Source organism: Eurytemora carolleeae, unplaced genomic scaffold (assembly GCF_000591075.1).
Source record: "Eurytemora carolleeae unplaced genomic scaffold, Eaff_2.0 scaffold50, whole genome shotgun sequence".
Classification (NCBI taxonomy): domain Eukaryota; kingdom Metazoa; phylum Arthropoda; class Copepoda; order Calanoida; family Temoridae; genus Eurytemora; species Eurytemora carolleeae.
Window position 1 is genome coordinate 210,970 of NW_019396217.1, and position 19,980 is coordinate 230,949.

Here is a 19,980-nt window from a genome sequence, read left to right on the forward strand (position 1 = left end):
ATGGACTTAAAGGACTAGGAGTCTATGGATGTCCATCGTTTACAGGCGGACGTTTTTTAAAAATTTAAAGATTTAAAAACGGAAAACAATTTAGCAATCGTTTTAAAAATCGTTTTGGTTGATATCTTTTATCAAATAAAAAATTTTGCTTTGTGTAGTAATAAAAACAAATTAAAAGTGTTTGCATACAAGGAAGTTTTCAACCGCGTCTTTATTTGAATTGCTTGCATATACAATAAATTAAAAAAACTGTTTCTTCTTTAACAATGAAATTTGTTATGACCTTTATTGCTATGTTTTTCATAAATTTATGACAAGCTAAAGTGCCCGGCGTTGCCCGTGGAAAAAAATATTTGAAAAAAATATTTGGAAAAAAAATAAAATAAAATAAAATAGTTTGAAAAAAATCGATTTTTTAGCCTATAACACCTCTTCGTGTTAACAATAAATGTCAGCCCATTCGGACCAGCACGGACGGCTATAGATAACATATATATGAATTTCTTGTTTTATTGTATAGATAAATAAATTGCGTCTGGCTTTCTTCAAATTTAAAAGGAGATAACAGTAAGAATTTCTATAACAAATGATGCACGAAGCGCTCAAGATTTCTTCCCCTTAATATTAATATTCGCCACTCTTTCTTTCTATTCTGCAAGGCCGGCCTTTAGTTGCGCCACTGTCTGAGTTTCAGTTAAGAGGGTTTTTGAAAAGACTTGGGAAATTGCAGAGTTGGGAAGTTTCCACTTGGGAAATATCCTTGGGAAGTTGCCGTTCGGGAAATATCCTTGGGAAGTTGCCGTTCGGGAAATATCCTTGGGAAGTTGCCGTTTGATAAATGTCTTTATTAAAGTACCAACATATTTTAGAGAACTGTTTTTTTTACCTTTATCTCACCAGTCTTCCCATCAATAGTAAACGGAACGTTTTTAGGATAGTTTATGTAATACACAAGAGATTTTGTATTGAATTCATCTAAAACAATATAAATAACATTAGGCAGAAATAATTATAATAAAATAATGATAAAATAAACCGATCAGCCCAATTACACAATTACTTTTTCTTGATTTGTAATGAAGAAAGAAAAATTATTTATTCAGGGAAGGCCGGGTTGCTAAAATGATTCATATAGCCCCCCCCCCCCCGTATGACACCCCTGAGCTTCTTAAAATTGTTTACTTTTGGCCATTTTCTTAGATATTCTACCATAGGTAGAACCATAGTCACACTATAGTTACGCTTTACCAAAGCAGTGTACATAGATAGATACGACCTATAGTTGTACCTATGGTAACCTGAATAAGAAATCGGCCTTTTTAGAATTGTTATTTTAAACATTTCGTTTTAATACCTGTAACATCGTCGTCCAGACCAATAACTGAACCAACTACGGTTCCATCCGAACTATTCTCAAAAACCGACATTTCATAATTTTCAGGTTCAAAATACGGATAGCAGTCGTTCAGGTCTTTTACCGTGATAGTGATCTAAAGAAAATATGTTCAGAAATATGATAAACGCTACACTCTAAAATTACTTCACTAATTCACACAAAAATAGAAACCCTAGTCCTGTTTATTGGCTTATTTCGAAAGTTTAAAAAGGAATGTGTGTAAAAATAATGAGAAAGCTTTAAAATCTGAGTTAACGTCTCTCCCTATGGGTGTTGTTATAAACCATAAAGTTTTATTCACGATCCTGTACTTACCTCTTGAGAGTTTTCATTGTTTCCCTTGTCCTTGACAGTGATCTTATAGGATAGTTTCCCCTCAAGATCAACTATTCTCGAATCCTCACGATCTATAGGTTTATCAGATAACAAATATCTTACATCAGAATCAACAGAAGCTTCTTCTAGGTGAAATAAACCCGTCGGTGTTTCATTCATTTCTCTAGATTAATACGTATTATCAAATATTCAGCAGTATTAATTTTAAAACTTTAGCCAAGTTTCCTCTATTTTCTGAAGAGATAAACGAATATGTAAATCCTTACATGTAATGTGTATATAGGGACTGTAAGCGTAATTTCAAGTGACCCTGCATGCAAAGATGTCAATGCCCGAGTCACAGCGATACCCTTAAAAGCTTTGTCTGATCGAGTGTGAATTATATATCAATGATTATAGTTTTGAAAACAAATTATGTTTATTAGTCTCTCTATAAAAGTTATTTGCGCATTTCTACTACAGGATTAAGCAGATTCAAGACTTTTAAACCTATAAAAATTACAATATACTCCACAGTATTCATCAGTTAATGGTTTTTTACTTTCTAGAGTATCTTAGGGAATTGGGCATTGCCATTCTTGCATGACGATCACTTGAATTTACGTTTATAGTCCATTTTAATGTGGGTTTTAAGGGAGCGTTCGCGAAAATGAAAGGGGGTATAGGCTTACGGCGAACAATATTTGCTTTTGATCGCTACTAATCTTACTTCTATCTGCTGTGTCTATAAGGAGAAAATTGTTAAAAACGACTCATACCGAAGAACGTAACGTCCATACAAATTCATAAAGTTGAAACATTCAACTCGGATCGTAAAAAAATCATATTTAATTCCTAACAAATCATTCAGATATTACAAACAATAGACATCGATTATTTTTCGACGCATTCCTTTAGAGTTGATATTTCATAATATTTTTGATTTTTATGATCTGATATTTACTTTTAAACGATTATTCCCGTTTCGAAGATTTTTTTTTTATAGTGAAGACGACATTTTCATATTTTCCAGTAATATTCGAAAATCCAGCGCCAGCGAAATACTTTAAATCAACAGCAGCAAAACTGTTTTGAAGTATTAACTTGTTTGTAATATCTTAATGATTTGTTTAGAATTAAGCCGTAAACCTATACCCCTTAAAGCGAGCTATAGCGATTTGATTCTTACTCAAGTTGAAAGGTGTATTGCTTTTCCACATACTGATCAGCATCTGTTATGGTAATCTCCAGTTTTTGACCTTATAACATTAATTATCAGTTAACACAATAAAACTAGTTCTCAAGCGTTCCTACTATATATATATATAATATAGACATATTTAGGAAAAAGCTCGAAGGAGTTACGCGCATGCCCCGTTGAATTACAAGACAGAGAGAGAGCATGTTCTATCGGCAGCGCTCGGCCCCCTAGCCTGTCCTAGTCGCAGCGCTCAGCCCAGAAACTGTATAAACCTGACCTATCCCTAAAATATATACTAATCTCTTTCTCCTAATTCAGCGCGGCAAGCTCGCGTAAAACTCCTTAAGGCAACTATTAAAAAATGCGTACGTTTTCTTAATCTTTCAAAAAGTACCTTCTTGCTCCTCGTTTACAGTAAAGTCAGGTCGAGATGTAAAAACCGGTTTAGTATCGTCAACGTCCTCGATATTTAAAACAAGAACCTTGGAGGTTTGCTGCAGCTCTGGGTTTTCACCTTTCTATAGGCAACAAACATAAACTCATTAATTGGTAAAAACAGTTTAGATAATCCATTTAAAGGGACAGTAGGCGTAATTTCAAGTTACCATTCAATTAACAATAGTCCCTTTAAACCTATGAAATGATCACGAACTTATTCTTATATTTATCTAATGAAACTATAGAAACGCTTGCACGTTGTTTTAAATTTTAAAACGGTTAATATTCAATTTTAAGAACATAAAATTTTTGTTCGGAATAAATGCCTTATGTAGACGAGGGAGGGAGTCCAGAGTTCCTCAAATAGTAATCACCGCCACCCAAATCTGTTTTGCGGCAAGCGCACTCCTCAATTGGTAATCTCCACCACCTCAAATAGTAATCAGCCCAAAAAAGCATAAAATTAAATCGTTTATTTCTTAGAAATAAGATTATATTGACCTCTTTTAATGGCCCTATGGTGTACAATATTGTTAAAGCTTTCTTTATTGCTCCTTAGTTTCGAAAATAAATCTATAAATATGTCACACTAAGTGCTAGAAATATATTACGTTTTTTAGTTTCAAGTTTCGCTTTAAGAATGTTTGCGGCATTTTCCTCTGAATGTTGTTTTCAACTCCTTATATAGAGAGGAAACTTTAACCCATTATTAGTGGACTAAATACTTCATTTTCAGTAGTTTATGTGATGAGACTAATTTTTCAAAATTTTATGTTCTTTCAATGCATAAAATTAGTTTTGTTGTAGATGTTGAACTCGAGTAGGCGAATACAAAAATCTAAACACTGTAAAGGTTTTTTGAAAATATCTTTTAAATGGAGATTGATATTACTTTGGGCGCGATGAGATAATTTTTAGTAAACAGGCAGCCCGACCTTTTTTGTATCTTGACGCCAATCATGAAATGCAGTCATTAAAGTGGCGAATTGGATCTAAGATTCGGCTAAAATGAACTGTGCTTTGATTCTCAGTTTTTGTTGACCAAACAAATCTGAAAATAATTTGAAAATTTAGTTTAAGTCAACACAGATGCCCTAAAACCCCGATAGATGTCAAAAATTGTGTTAAAAGTGCATTAAATTCAAATCACAGAATACAAAATTTTACGGTGATTACTAATTGAGGTGGTGGAGATTACCAATTGAGGAGCGCGCTTGCCGCAAAACAGATTTGGGTGGCGGTGATTACTATTTGAGGAACTCTGGACTCCCTCCCTCTGTAGACTGGATGAGCATTTTACAGCTTGCTCTAGCTGGTTGAAATGAACAGAAGTTAACAGAGCTGTTTGCCAGCATACCCCTCAGATCCGTCAATTTTACAGCTTGTTCTAGCGGGTTGAAATGAACAGAAGTTAACAGATCTGTTTGCCAGCATACCCCTCAGATCTGTTTGCCAGCATACCCCTCAGATCTGTTTGCCAGCATACCCCTCAGATCTGTTTGCCAGCATACCCCTCAGCATACCCCTCAGATCTGTTTGCCAGCATACCCCTCAGATCTGTTTGCCAGCATACCCCTCAGATCCGTCAATTTTAAACATATTTAAGAGACCATTCTCTGTCAAAGGTTTTGTAGGTTGGGCATTGCCCTGTTTGGATGGAGGGTCCCTTGAAAATAAGATTACAGTCCCTTTAAATTAATGTTGTTGTTAATTGCCCTAACCTGATCTGTAACAACGATCTCCAGGGTCAATAAATCAACCGTTTCTTTATCAATAAACTTAGTTGGACTGACTCCAAGAGTAGCTGTAACAGTTTTCGACCTCAACTCCTGTTTGATTATAAATGTATCTCTGTACAGGTTTGGATCATCAACTTTAATATTGTTTTTAGTAGCACTTGATCCATCCCAGTTTATAGAGATGATCAAGCTTGCTGACGCATCAGGATCAATTCCTGTAAATATGATCTTCTCCGGGTCACAGTCTAGACCTTCAGGCCAGAATTCAGGACTGTTCTCATAAACACACATCACGTCCTAATCATAAAACTGTTCAAACTCAGACAAAATATTTTGTATTTCGTAATTTGGGTTTACTTACGTCTGGAAAGGTTTCAAAGCTGGGCAATTCATCATTTCGATCTTCAATGATTAATGTAATATCGACTTTATTTTCATTTGAAACTGAACCCTTGTTGTCTTTTACAATTGCCTAAAAATACAATTTGATAACAATGATTTTGGAATCAGGTTTAAAATATGTCTCAAAATGTAATTTAAAGTTAAAATTGATAGAATCTAAGTTAAGATCTTGGCTAGAACAAAAATATAAAATAAATAAGTAAATACCTGGAATGAAATGATTGGAGAAGTTTCAAAGTCAAACTTTCCTGTTGCATAAAGTTTGCCTTGAGGAAACCCGTTCTGGTCGGGTTCTTCAATAATTAAAACATTGTTCGGTTCACCCTGTAGAGAGTAAACCAGGCTCATAGTTCCAAACTCATCAGACTTATCCTGGTCAGTAGCTTGCAGGATCAACCCTACAACACTCAGCTGATATGCAAATAATTCAATAAATATATTCTATGATAAAAATCACAAAACGGAATATGGAGTAAAATTGTTGATGCTTAATACAGTCTAAGCAAAACGTATCAGAAACTTTTAACATTCAAAGATTTCCTTAAGTCATGATTTTTTACATACTTTTTCATTCATGAAATGAATCTTTGTTTTTAAAAATGTCAATCAAAAAAAATGTGTATGTGCTTCCCTAAATAGTGTCCATTTTCATCCTCGACAAGGCTGCTTAGATCTTCAGAAACATTTAGTTCATAAACATCTTCCTCAAATTTAGGAATATTGTCATTCTCATCAGTTAGAAAAATTTCAAGCTCAGCTTCAGAAAACAAGCTATCATTGTTTTTATCAGTTGCTCTAATCTAAAAATATATTCTTAAAATTTATAATTTTAAAATCCTTAACATTTGATTTATATGTTTAATTACCATGAACTTTATTGATTCCTTTGTTTCATAATCTAAATACCCTTCTTGATTGCATCGTATTCTAACAGTTCTGTTACCCTGCGATACAAGGGTTGAATAATATGTGAGAGTTTAAAACAAATAAAAGTAGAAAGAAACATTAATATATTTATTAAAATATTTCCACATTTTCAGGATTTAAGCAGCAAATTTTTGAGGTTTAGTTCTAGGACAATATACAATCTTTTGCATTGTACAGTAGGGTTCATAAAACTTTGAATATAAGACTATATTTAAAGAATCTTATGTGCATTTGATGTTGTGGTAAAGCAAATAGTAATATAGGTAGCTTGAAACTAAACTGGGTCTGTGTACACTGCAAAACTGCTATGTTTTATATTTATTGGACTGTTTAAAAACTTAGTCTAAGAGTCGTCTTCCTTATACACAGTGATATGATTCCCACTGTACCAACATATCTTTAATTTTTGTTTAAATTTGTAACAGTGTGAAATTTCTAACAAAATGTGTAAAAAGTAACCTCTGTTTCTGCAGGATTAATTTCTAACAAAATGTGTAAAAAGTAACCTCTGTTTCTGCAGGATTAATTTCTAACAAAATGTGTAAAAAGTAACCTCTGTTTCTGCAGGATTAATTTCTCACAAAATGTGTAAAAAGTAACCTCTGTTTCTGCAGGATTAATTTCTAACAAAATATGTAAAAAGTAACCTCTGTTTCTGCAGGATTAATTTCAAACAAAATATGTAAAAAGTAACCTCTGTTTCTGCAGGATTAATTTCTAACAAAATATGTAAAAAGTAACCTCTGTTTCTGCAGGATTAATTTCTAACAAAATGTGTAAAAAGTAACCTCTGTTTCTGCAGGATTAATTTCAAATTTGTTTGCAATATTCTCATCGACAATTTCAACTAAAATAAATGTTAATTATTTTCATTTTAATTGTTAAATTAAAAAGAAAAATTTCGACTAACTGTATCTATCTGTCAGTCAAGGTTCGTTCACCCAGATCCAACCAGCCATTAGAAATTTTCTTCGTGCAATATAAACAACAAATATTCTCCCGAACAACAAATATTCGGCCAAACAACAAATTTTTGTGAAGCGATTTTTCCATTTCACTAGAAACCCTAATTCTAAGCCGAATTTGAAGAATTTGAGCCGCGGCTTAAATATGGTTGGTTCCACTTTAAATTGTATTAAATTTTTCAAGATTTTTGCTGGCGCTCAATTGAAACCGGTTTTTGTGGGATTTGAGACGCGGCTTAAATTCATAAAATTCGGACACTGGCCACATATTTTGTGACACAGAGGATATACATAGACGCCGTCAACATTTAGACAAAATATCTTACTTTGAAGTAATTAGAACTCAATTATGTGTAGAATGCGGGGGGAATAAGATAAACCTTAAACATATCGATTGCTACTACTTTGATTTCCATCCGATATTTCTGTACAGAGCTTCATTTTTATTTTATAATAAAAAAGTTGTTTACCTCTAAACTGATTAAAGTAGTTATCTGATTGATCTATATCAAATATTGCAATACTAAATTAAATCAAAATTAGAAAATCTAATCAATATGAAAAAGAAATCTTTTTATTTAAAAAATGATCAAAACTTACTCAAAAATAAAATCAAGTGTATTCTCCTGTACGGTGGTGTTGTAGGACTTCTCAGCGATAATAGGTCCGTTATCATTAGCATTCTTAATTAGCATTCTTAGTTAGCATTCTTTATTAGCATTCTTAGTTAGCATTCTTAGTTAGCATTCTTAATTAGCATTCTTAGTTAGCATTCTTAGTTAGCATTCTTAATTAGCATTCTTAGTTAGCATTCTTAATTAGCATTCTTAGTTAGCATTCTTAATTAGCATTCATTCTTAATTAGCATTCTTAATTAGCATTCTTTATTAGCATTCTTAATTAGCATTCTTAATTATCATTCTTAATTAGCATTCTTTTAGTTAGCATTCTTAATTAGCATTCTTAATTAGCATTCTTAGTTAACATTCTTAATTAGCATTCTTGATTAGCATTCTTAATTATCATTCTTAATTAGCATTCATAATTAGCATTCATAATTAGCATTCTTAATTACCATTCTTGGATAGCATTCTTAATTAGCATTCTTAATTATCATTCTTAATTAGCATTATTGGTTAGCATTCATAATTAGCATTCTTAATTAGCATTCTTAATTAGCATTCTTAATTAGCATTCTTAATAAGCATTCTTAATTAGCATTCTTAGTTAACAATCTTAATTAGCATTCTTAATTATCATTCTTAATTAGCATTATTAGTTAGCATTTTTAATTAGCAGGCTTAATTAGCATTCTTAATTAGCATTCTTAATTAGCATTCTTAATTAGCATTCTTAATTAGCATTCTTAGTTAGCATTCTTAATTAGCATTCTTAATTAGCATTCTTAATTAGTTAGCATTTTTAATTAGCAGGCTTAATTAGCATTCTTAATTAGCATTCTTAATTAGCATTCTTAATTAGCATTCTTAATTAGCATTCTTAGTTAGCATTCTTAATTAGCATTCTTAATTAGCATTCTTAATTAGCATTCTTAATTAGCATTCTTAATTAGCATTATTGGTTAGCATTCTTAGATAGCATTCATAATTCTCATTTTAATCAGCATTCTTAATCAGCATTCTTGGATAGCATTAAATTATGAAGTTAGTATCCTTTATAAGTGTCCCTTCCCTGACTTCCTTATCAACTATGCCTCTCCATCCCTCCCGTTCCAAACACTTCCTTCGTTCTATAATTTCTCCTCCCCACGCCTTCTATGTGCAGTGGGCACTCCTCTCGTCTCACCTACCCTTGTCATATTTCTCAGTCCAACCAACCGGACCCCCTCAACATTAATCTTACTATTGAGGTGGGATGATCTATTTGATGTGCCGTCCCATTTTCCCGTAAACTTCTATGGATGCTTTTGCTTAATGCTTTACAGTGCAGTGCACAACTTGCCCAAGAGGTAATAAGAAACTTCAGTGGGCCTCACAATACATTTTGAATTCAAGAAATACGGATATATAATGCTTCAATCGCAGCATGATCCAAGCCGGTATACAACATGTACTGTATATGCATTCATTCGTACTTTCCAGTCTGGACTACCAAGTGTAAAGTCGATGCAAAGAATTAACCCTGGCAAGATTACACTGATATAAATGATATAAATACCTCTAGTATCATTCTACAGGGTAGAGGAGGTGAAGTACAGTGTTCTACACAGCTGTCTACTTCACTAAATAGTTGTATCAATATCACTACACTACAGAGTAGTATGCAGAATTTGTTTTTTATTAGAATGTTTATTGCTTAGTCAAAAAAAATGACAAAGTAAGCATTTCATATTAATGTTTTCTTTTCTGTTAAGAGTAAGATTTAAATTCCCTCAATAATTTTTTTTTTAAGTGTAGTACAGCCTTAAGAAAGTGTCCATTAATTTCTAATTTTAGGCCATTAACTATTTTCTTTTTCGAGCAAACTGTTAAGAAGTTTGGCAATTTTGATATCCTGAATCATTTTGTTCCAAAAAGGATCAAGGGGGGGGGGGGTAATGCATCTTCTTCCTCTCTTGCCTCTAGGGATTTTTCTTAAATGTATCAAAAATTATTTTTGAGCAGAAAAATGGAGGATTTCTTTAATTTTGTTTTACAACCGAATGAGGAACTATTAGGCAATAAATTTTATTGCTTGTTGCTTTTGATGCTTTCAAATGTTGATTTTGATGCTTTCAAATTATACTTTTGATGCTTTTCTATACAGGGCCAAAGCATCCAAAGTGTTGAAAGAAAGACATATATCTTTCGAATTATAGTCAGAATTTGATTTCATTCTAAGCAACATTATTAACCTTGTCCGCCCTACTTTTTCTTTCAAAAACACTATAGATATGTTTTTTTGCAAATTTTCTATCTGATATTTTTAATTTTACGAATTTAAAATTAATTGTTTTAGAACTTAATAATAGATGCATTATTTACAGATCAAGTGTGCAATGAATAACACTGATTATCATTGAATCCCTCGGGGAGGTTAAACTTTCCATGGATCCTAATTTTTCTTAGAGTAAATTATATATTTCCTGAAATATTAGATATTATAAAGGTACAAAATATTGATTGTAAAGACTAAAGAGCGCTTATCTCTTCGACGTAAAGAAACATAAATAATACAAAAAAAAATTTAAAGTTTTTTTACGACATTAAAAGATTACCTTGCACTGAGGGTAAAGAAGAAATTATAATTCTCCTGAATCAATTCATTCTCTCGGTCCATAGTTTTATTAGCTTTTATAACAGCTATATCGCCTTCAACCGTCAACTCAAAGTAATCTATAAAGTCATGTTTAGAATTTGTAACACTTTCAATTTTATATTCGATAGAATTCTGGATTCCAGCATCTGCATCTTGGGCACGAACTCGAAAAATCTCAGTTCCCTAAAAGTTAAAAAATGTTTATAAACTCGAAATAAATAATATAATTCTTGGTTCAGTTTTTCTCGAAGACATATATTGATCTCAATTGTATATTCATAAACTTATAATAATATTTTTTTTTGCAGATTTTTTCTTTTTATAATTTCAAGATTAATATTAAGATAATAAAAAAGATATTCTTACAACTTCAAAGTTTTCTTGAATTGACTTCGGTTGACAGATTAGCTGCCATATTGGATCCCTATCCCCTTCATCTGTCACTTGTATCGTTATTGTGTAGTCAAAGGCAGATGTTAAAACATTACCAAACCTATCAGGTCCATCCTGAAATACAAAATCTTACAGAAGCCAGAACTTTTGAATCACTTTTTAAACTAAGTTTGGCAAATCAAGAGTAAGAATTCCAAACGTGGTTTCTGTGATAGAAATCGTTTTAATGCTTTGTATCTAAAACTATAATCTACCAAATTATCAAACAATTAAGTTTTGTCACCTGAAGCACCACAGTCAAAATGAAGGAGCGGACAGTTTCAAAATCAAGTTCTTTGGTGGTTCCAAAACTCCATTTATTTAAATTTTCAATCCTTTTGAATGCAAATGGCAAATCAGCATCCTGAAAAACGAAATTTTAACCATTTAACAATTTCACTGGAATTAAAGCTAAAGGATTTATAAAGAATAAAGTTTACCGAAGACTTGATGAAGATAACCAATATTCCATCTTGGAATTAAAGCTAAAGGATTTATAAAGAATAAAGTTTACCGATGACTTGATGGAGATATCCAATATTCCATCTTGGAATTAAAGCTAAAGGATTTATAAAGAATAAAGTTTACCGATGACTTGATGGAGATATTCAATATTCCATCTTGGAATTCAGTATCTTCTGCTTCAACAACAAACATACTTTCATTCATCGTGTTCTCCGGGATCATCAATACACTGACAAATATTTTAAAATGGTAAATAATAATTACAAAGTGCCCCCCAGAGTAATCTAGTTCCCAAGCCTGTCCTAATCTGTCCTAGCCTTCTAGCTTCTTCAATCACCCTATAAGCTTGACCTAGCCTTCTAACTTTTCCTAGCCACCTAACCTGTCATAGCCCTTAGTCTGTCCTAGCCACCTAACCTGTCTTATTCCCTTAGTCTGTCCTAGCCACCTATTCTGTCTTATCCCATTTGTCTGTCCTAGCCACCTATCCTGTTTCAGCCCCTTTTTCTGTCCTTGCCACCTAACCTGTCCTAGCCCCTTAGTCTGTCCTAGCCACCTAATCTGTCTTATTTCCTTTGTCTGTCCTAGCCACCTAACCTGTCTTAGCCCCTTAGTCTGTCCTAGCCACCTTACCTGTCTTATTTCCTTAGTCTGTCCTAGCCACCTTACCTGTCTTGTCTGTCCTAGCCACCTAACCTGTCTTAGCCCCTTAGTCTGTCCTAACCACCTTACCTGTCTTATTTCCTTAGTCTGTCCTAGCCACCTTACCTGTCTTATTCTCTTTGTCTGTCCTAGCCACCTAACCTGTCTTATTCTCTTTGTCTGTCCTAGCCACCTAACCTGTCTTATTCTCTTAGTCTGTCCTAGCCAACTAACCTGTCTTATTCCCTTAGTCTGTCCTAGCCACCTAACCTGTCTTATCCCCTTAGTCTGTCCTAGCCACCTAACCTGTCTTATTCCCTTTGTCTGTCCTAGCCACCTAATCTGTCTTATCCCATTTGTCTGTCCTAGCCACCTATCCTGTTTCAGCCCCTTTTTCTGTCCTAGCCACCTCACCTGTCCTAGCCACCTAATCTGTCTTATTTCCTTTGTCTGTCCTAGCCACCTAACCTGTCTTAGCCCCTTAGTCTGTCCTAACCACCTTACCTGTCTTATTTCCTTAGTCTGTCCTAGCCACCTATCCTGTTTCAGCCCCTTTATCTGTCCTAGCCACCTTACTGTCTTATCCCCTTTATCTGTCCTAGCCACTTAACCTGTCTTATCCCCTTTGTCTGTCCTAGCCACCTAACCTGTCTTATCCCCTTTGTCTGTCCTAGCCACCTAACCAGTCTTAGCACACTAGCCTGTATAAATATATATAAATGATCTAATCTAGTCTAGTCTAAAATATTTTGACTACATTTCAAGTAGGATCTGGTCTTCATATCATCCAAAAAAAATTTAAACCATTTTTCTATAAAAAATCAAATAAAAAATAATTCAAACCTTGACGGTGGGGGAGTTATATACTTGGGTTTAACATCATTAATGTTCTCTATCTTAAGATAAATCTGAAATAAATTTATCAGTGAGTAATGACAGACATACATGTCATTTTAAAGGAATTATTTACCTATTTTGAAAAACAAATAATACCCCACATTTTGGAAAAATGAATATGAATAAGCCTATTTTAAAGCACAAAGATTTCTATATAGCAAGCTGCAAAAATGATAGTATTTGTAACACAATTAATAAAACACTTAGCTAAATTTAAATCTCTCTGGTACCGAATTTGTGAAAAGGTAAAAAAACACGGTGAACACTTTGACACTATCCAGAGTTTAGAGACAATTAAAATTGTCTGAGTTGTGTTCTTATTGGACAAAAATTGGGATTGTGTTTATCTTGTGAGCGATCCCTAAAATAACCGCAGTAATACACTTCAGCTTGAGTTACTCTTTAACTCTAATTTGGTGAATATTGTTGAAACAACTTAGAAATAAAAGATTACTCACAGATTTGCAGGGTTTGATCGCGTTGTTACAATTATTTTCAGTAAATCCCGCGAGAGCTATCTTTACTGGTTTACCAGGGTCCGGAAACACGAGTGAAGAATTCTCAAAATCTAAAAAAAAAAAGATTAAGATCTATTACAATAAATTTGATCATAAAATTAAATCCAAATCTAATTCTCTTTAAGGCCTCTTTTATCAAAGATAACATTTCAGAAACTAACATGACCTCATGGAAGGTTTTTGGAATGTAAAATCTAACATGACATCATGGAAGGTTTATGGAATGTAAAATCTAATATGACATCATGGAAGGTTTATGGAATGTAAAATATAATATGACATCATGGAAGGTTTATGGAATGTAAAATCTAATATGACCTCGTGGAAGGTTTATGGAATGTAAAATCTAATATGACAAAATGGAAGGTTTATGGAATGTAAAATCTAATATGACATCATGGAAGGTTTATGGAATGTAAAATCTAATATGACCTCATGGAAGGTTTATGGAATGTAAAATCTAATATGACCTCATGGAAGGTTTATGGAATGTAAAATCTAATATGACATCATAGAAGGTTTATGGAATGTAAAATCTAGTATGACCTCATGGAAGGTTTATGGAATGTAAAATCTAATATGACATCATGGAAGGTTTATGGAAAGTAAAATCTAATATGACATCTTGAAAGGTTTATAGAATGTGAAATCTAATATGACCTCATGGAAGGTTTATAGAATGTAAAATCTAATATGACCTCATGGAAGGTTTATGGAATGTAAAATCTAATATGACCTCATGGAAGGTTTATGGAATGTAAAATCTAATATGACATCATGGAAGGTTTATGAAATGTAAAATCTAATATGACCTTATGGAAGGTTTATGGAATGTAAAATCTAATACGACCTCATGTAAGGTTTATGGAATGTAAGATCTAAGACAACTTTGGCCTGGAAAAAAACTATTAACTATTTAACAAAAACTATTAATTATTAAAAAAAAGAAGTGATAGAAACAGAAAAATCCAATAAAATTTTTGTTTATTGCATAGTACAATGAACTTGAAGAGTAAGAGTTAAAAGTTGAAACTTTAATGGTAAAAAAGGTAATGCTACATCGTCTATACGCAACATCCCCCCTACTGAACTTCTGACATACTAACTTTCCGACCTACTGCAATATCGGGCCTACGCCAGCTGTTTATTTTTGCATTATTTGAGGCTTAGGTTAGGTTAAGACAATTTCTGGGCCGAGCGCTGCGGCTAGGACAGGCTAGGGGGCCGAGCGCAGTGGTTAAGACAAGCTAGGGGGCCGGGCGTTGCGGCCACAAGTCCATATAACAGTTGTAAAACCACGTGCTTGTAGGTCGGATGTGTAATATAGCGGATTTGGCGTAGATCAGAAGTGGAGTATAGCGGATTTGCGTAGGTCGAAAAATACACCACCACTGTAATACTTATTCAGGTAAGGACATTAGGGTTTCCAGTCGTAATTTCGTTACGCGTAATTACGCGTAACGAAACGTAACACTTTCTTTCACTTACGCAGGAGAATTACGCGTAAATACGCATATATTACGTTTACGAAAGAAAGTCTAGTTTCGCGTAATTAAGGCGTAATTACGCGAAATTACGTATTACGTAACAATTCCGTAATAAATAAAGTACATATTAATTCTCAGAAATAATTATAAGAAATTACACGAAATGAAAATTATTACGCGTAACTGCACGTAATTACGCGTAAGAGAATAATCTATTATGTTGGAAACCCTAAAGGACATAAAAGAATGTCACCTTAAAACCACATTAATTTATTTTAATTATGATTGTTGTATGTGTTGAGAAGCAACAAAATGAAAGGATCTGTTAAACACTGTATGAATGATTCTTATTATGATTTTTATACTGTAAATAAAGAATTCACTGGTCTCTTCGCTCTCAGCAAAAAAATATTTTGCAAAAATTTCTCATCACATCAAGGACCGAGTTTAATGAATTTGAGCTACGTGGCTGAATTCTCGATTCAAATTTGAACCACAGATTAAGTTGAAGATTCAAGAAAGAATTTAATGGGTGATTCCAATTTGAACCAGAAGAAGGCTGTTCAGGGACCCCGCAACTTCATTAAATTCGGTCCCAGCTGAATGAATATTGATATTTTCATGATAATCTCCTCTTTTCAAAACCATCGAACCCTCATTTTAATCTTAAAAGTTGTCTTGTCTCATCAGAGTTGTAGGTAACCAATCCATATAAAGATAAATTACCAAAGGATGTATTAGTCCGGAGAAAGATGGTTCCGTCCTGCAGCTCCTCAGTATATAGATACAGGTAGAGACAAGGATTCTTTGCACCTGACTCACACCTAAACAATTTTGAATCATAACAGGCTTCAGTGGAGGTTCACACACCTAGCTCTAGTGATAAAAAATTTGAGTCTTTGTATGCATAAACTTAGACTTTATAATCCCTATACCATTGCAACCCAATGTCGGAGACCTCAGATATTTCAAATTAGGAATAATAAAGTCATCCAAGTTTGAAATATCAAAGGTTTACACCATCAGGTTGCAAGATTAGAAAATTTGAGTTTGTGGCAAACACGTATAAATGAACAAAAACAATGTTTTCAAAATAAGGTATAAATAAGTCAAATTATTTTATTTTGATTACTTACAGAATATTCGGGGGTTCCGTGTCAGTGTAATGCAGAACAGCGATATCGCTTCCTAAGCAGAAAAAAAACATTTTGTTTTGTCTACGAGTCTTCATTTTAATAAAAATAAGTCGATTAATGAAAAACTTCTATGAAAAACCTGGTTTTGCCTTTATATTATTAAATTTAGTTTTTCTTTTTTCTTTTTGTTCATCTTTTATTTGTATCGAAACATATATCTTGAACTGACAGTCTGATTTTTTTGGATGAGATTCCTTTTTACCTATTTTAGCTATTTTATTTTTTTCTACTAATTATTATTTTAATGAATATAAGTCGATTAATAGAAAACTTGTATATAGAAGACAGCAATCCTGTCTAAAACTGTGCAAAAACAATAAAGTATGCTTGTATATAGAAGACAGCAATCCTGTCTAAAACTGTGCAAAAACAATAAAGTATGCTTGTATATAGAAGACAGCAATCCTGTCTAAAACTGTGCAAAAACAATAAAGTATGTTTTTATAAACTATAAAAGAAATGAAGAATCTACTTGCTAATATCTTAACTGTAAAAGATTTGATACATTTGACATGCATTTGCTTTTTATGTGATTACTTTTAAAAATTGACTTGCCACAGTAATATTTGAAATTAAATGTTAACAAATGGTATAAATAAAAAAACTGATAGTAGCCTCAGAGTTTAGACTGTAGTTTTTATCCCAGTATCTTTGCAACCAAATGGCATAAACGTTTGGCATATTTAAACCTTCACTATTTGGTCTGGCATAATTTATTATTTAATTTGTCAAGGGGTCTACAACATCAAATTTCAAAGAAAGAAGGATCTGGAATATTATAGTTAGAGGTGATTAAAAGATATTTGTTTTTATCTATCTATCTATACAATATCCAACACGACACAATGAAACTGAATTGTTGCCACAAACCCAAATGGTCTAACACTATATATTTATAGTTTGAAATATCAAAGGTCTTCTACACCCTGGTTGCAAGGATATATAATTTTAAGTAGAAAATCGGAGTTTCTTTTAATTTTACTAAAAATTACATTTAATTCATTTAAAAAATTACCTGATTCTAATTCAGGGCTCTCAGGAAAAGTCAATTTATCCCTAAAATAAATACTCATTAAATCATTTGCAAAAACTTATATAAAAATTCTCTGTCTGGAGATAAGAAATAGTTTCATTCAATGTAAACTAAGAAACCCAGTGTATTCTAAGGAATTGTATTTAATTGTATGGGTGTTTATACTATCTCTTGAAAAATACTTTTCTATATGTTCGTCAGATCTATTTTAAAAAATCGGAAAACCAAAACTTTTTAATATATTAAATATTTATTAGACATCGCCGCGCCGGATCAGTTTAGTCCAATCTCTGAAGAGTGTAGTTACCTTACATTAAGGCATGTACACCCCGAGGGATTTCTACGTTTTCAGATAAAAACTATTCAGTGGCATCATGCTGGCAAATCCTTTTCAAACATAATTTACGTTTGTAATCAATGTGAACCCTTAATAAAAGAATGCTGTTAAAAACAATATATTTTCTTTTACAATATTACCCATTTAGGCTGGTTTTCCCAGTCGGGGTAATCCAAGGATCATCCCATTGTTTTCCTGAGATCCGTGTTAACAGAACCAGGAACACAAACCCTGGATTAACAATCAGAGGTCGAAACTAATAAATAGCGAGTTAGTTCAACTAGGTAGATCTAGTTGGACTTATTCTCTCCATTCATTAAATCTCTTTTAAATCAGAACCTAATTGATGGGTTAAAAGATTGGGCAAGGAACGTGAATGTCACAAACTCTAATTCTGTAATCACTATACATTTGCAGCCTAATGGTGTAAACCATTGATATTGAAAATTTAGACTATTTTATCTTACACAGTTTCTATTAAAAATAAATTAAATCTAGTTGGAAAGATAAATGAGACTTGGTGGCCCCAAACTCAGTTTATTATACTCTGTCCTACTATCCTACTCTGTCCTACTATCCTACTCTGTCCTACTATCCTACTCTGTCCTACTATCCTACTCTGTCCTACTACTTTTAGCCGTCGACAACTTGTAATAATCCGTCCTTTTCGGAGCCTAAAAGTTTGGGTTTGCAGAACCGGTTTCTCTCCGGCGGATTATCCTTGCGCTATTCTGCTAGTAACTGCTATTATGCTAGACAAGTCATTAGAGTAGTCAGACCACGTTGGACTAACCGGATATAGATTCGGTCGTTTTCGTCAATTTGAAATTGATAGATTTTTTGGTCTTTATTTTAACAATTCTTAAATCTATAATGAGAGTTGCTCTATTTCTTTTTTCTTCAAAAATGCATCCAACATCAAAAAAGTAAAAATAAGAGAAACGAAAAAATCAAATTTATTTGGTAAAATTTTGATTGTAAGTCACTGCAGCTTGCTTAGAACCAAACTGTTCAATAAAATGTTAAGGATAATTTGAAACGTTGCTTTCAGAAACCTTTCTAATCGTCAATAAAGCCCATTTTATGATAACCACCCCCTTCAGTTAATTAAAATTAATGCCAAAATTTAATTATTTAAAAATCGTGTTGAGTTTAATGTTCCCTTTTTTCACAAGCAATTTGTTTTATCCTTCTATCTTAAATTCTTGTATTTTTTAAAGACTTAAGAATTTAAGAAAAATTTTGCTTATGTTTAAAGTAAAAAAATTACTTACCTCCTGAACTGTAAAACATTTTTCTGAACACCAAGTCGAAGGTGTTACAAAACTAATATTTCCAGATTTAAGCTATAAAAAATCCTTTTTAAAATGCAAATTTAGGAGCAAGGATGAACTGACGAGCGAGAACAAAAAAAGAATTTGATTAGTATTAACTTTTGAAGAATCTAAATATTAAAAGTATGATTGGAAAATCATTTAACTCGTTTTCTTTTTCTTTTTCTTTTCTTTTTCTTTTTCTTTTTCTTTTCCTTTTTCTTTTTCTTTTTCTTTTTCCCTATCACGGTTTAACTTTTTTTGAAGGAAGAGCAAAAATATGCTTATCACTGATACTTAGTTAAAGTTTAAACCTTAAACGTATAGTTGTGAAAAATAAATTGAAAATTGAGTTGAAAATAAGAGTTTTTATGCATCGCATAAATTGGGTTTCATTGTAAGAATGATTTCCTGGTATTTATCCTGATAATCGACTTCTAACTGAATAAAGCAGAAAGATAAGGTTTTTATTAAAAATCCTACTGATAACAATATCATTTCATATCATATATTGCTAAATAATTTACAAGATTATACATTTTAAAAAAGAGTTATTAAAAAATTCCATTTACTTTTTTAAAGAGTCAGAAAATATGTGAACATTTTGCTAAAATATGTGAACATTTTGCTAAAATATGTGAACATTTTGCTAAAAAAATGAAGTTTTGCATCAATTTCTGATTTTCTAGGTCCTATATTTTTTTAACCTGATTTCGTAGAGCTTTGACATTTCGAACTTTAAGTAAATTTCAGCTCTGTGAAGGAACTGATTTAAGCCACAAACTCACATTTTCAATTTTACAAGACCACGTATCTTTGCAACATGATGTAAACCTTTGATATTTCAAACCATGCGGCTATTTGGTCTTTAACAGAATTCATAAACTATTTTAGGTCTGGTTATTAAGATTCATGTATATTCACGAAAAGGTTGCCATATTTCCGACGGAGACGGGGGGAAGGGGTTCCAGTGCAATATATATATAGATTACCATTATTCCATTATAGAACTATCAAAA

At 32.6% G+C, this 19,980-nt stretch overlaps 1 protein-coding gene across 3 annotated transcripts in view; it reads right to left on the reverse strand.

Moving 5' to 3' along the window:
- Window positions 1-19,323, reverse strand: part of LOC111698403 (protocadherin Fat 4) — a 40,934-nt gene extending 21,611 nt beyond the window's left edge. For 2 of the 3 annotated variants that reach the window (XM_023468737.1, XM_023468736.1), the window contains exons 1-25: window positions 18,923-19,323; window positions 17,789-17,879; window positions 17,294-17,334; window positions 16,219-16,270; window positions 15,809-15,906; window positions 13,536-13,645; window positions 13,024-13,088; window positions 11,662-11,767; window positions 11,318-11,437; window positions 11,008-11,148; window positions 10,601-10,824; window positions 9,562-9,625; window positions 7,984-8,066; window positions 7,854-7,906; window positions 7,207-7,265; window positions 6,358-6,435; window positions 6,123-6,291; window positions 5,699-5,889; window positions 5,451-5,561; window positions 5,072-5,386; window positions 3,307-3,430; window positions 2,901-2,970; window positions 1,712-1,895; window positions 1,355-1,490; window positions 887-975 (exon numbers count right to left, since the gene is read on the reverse strand). In XM_023468737.1, the coding sequence (XP_023324505.1) occupies window positions 887-975; window positions 1,355-1,490; window positions 1,712-1,895; window positions 2,901-2,970; window positions 3,307-3,430; window positions 5,072-5,386; window positions 5,451-5,561; window positions 5,699-5,889; window positions 6,123-6,291; window positions 6,358-6,435; window positions 7,207-7,265; window positions 7,854-7,906; window positions 7,984-8,066; window positions 9,562-9,625; window positions 10,601-10,824; window positions 11,008-11,148; window positions 11,318-11,437; window positions 11,662-11,767; window positions 13,024-13,088; window positions 13,536-13,645; window positions 15,809-15,906; window positions 16,219-16,270; window positions 17,294-17,334; window positions 17,789-17,879; window positions 18,923-18,941 (2,793 nt within the window). In that variant the 5' untranslated portion in view covers window positions 18,942-19,323. The remainder of the gene's footprint in view (window positions 1-886; window positions 976-1,354; window positions 1,491-1,711; window positions 1,896-2,900; window positions 2,971-3,306; window positions 3,431-5,071; window positions 5,387-5,450; window positions 5,562-5,698; window positions 5,890-6,122; window positions 6,292-6,357; window positions 6,436-7,206; window positions 7,266-7,853; window positions 7,907-7,983; window positions 8,067-9,561; window positions 9,626-10,600; window positions 10,825-11,007; window positions 11,149-11,317; window positions 11,438-11,661; window positions 11,768-13,023; window positions 13,089-13,535; window positions 13,646-15,808; window positions 15,907-16,218; window positions 16,271-17,293; window positions 17,335-17,788; window positions 17,880-18,922) is intronic. The other variant, XM_023468735.1, reaches the window with a different exon arrangement.
- Window positions 19,324-19,980: the final 657 nt, after the last annotated feature.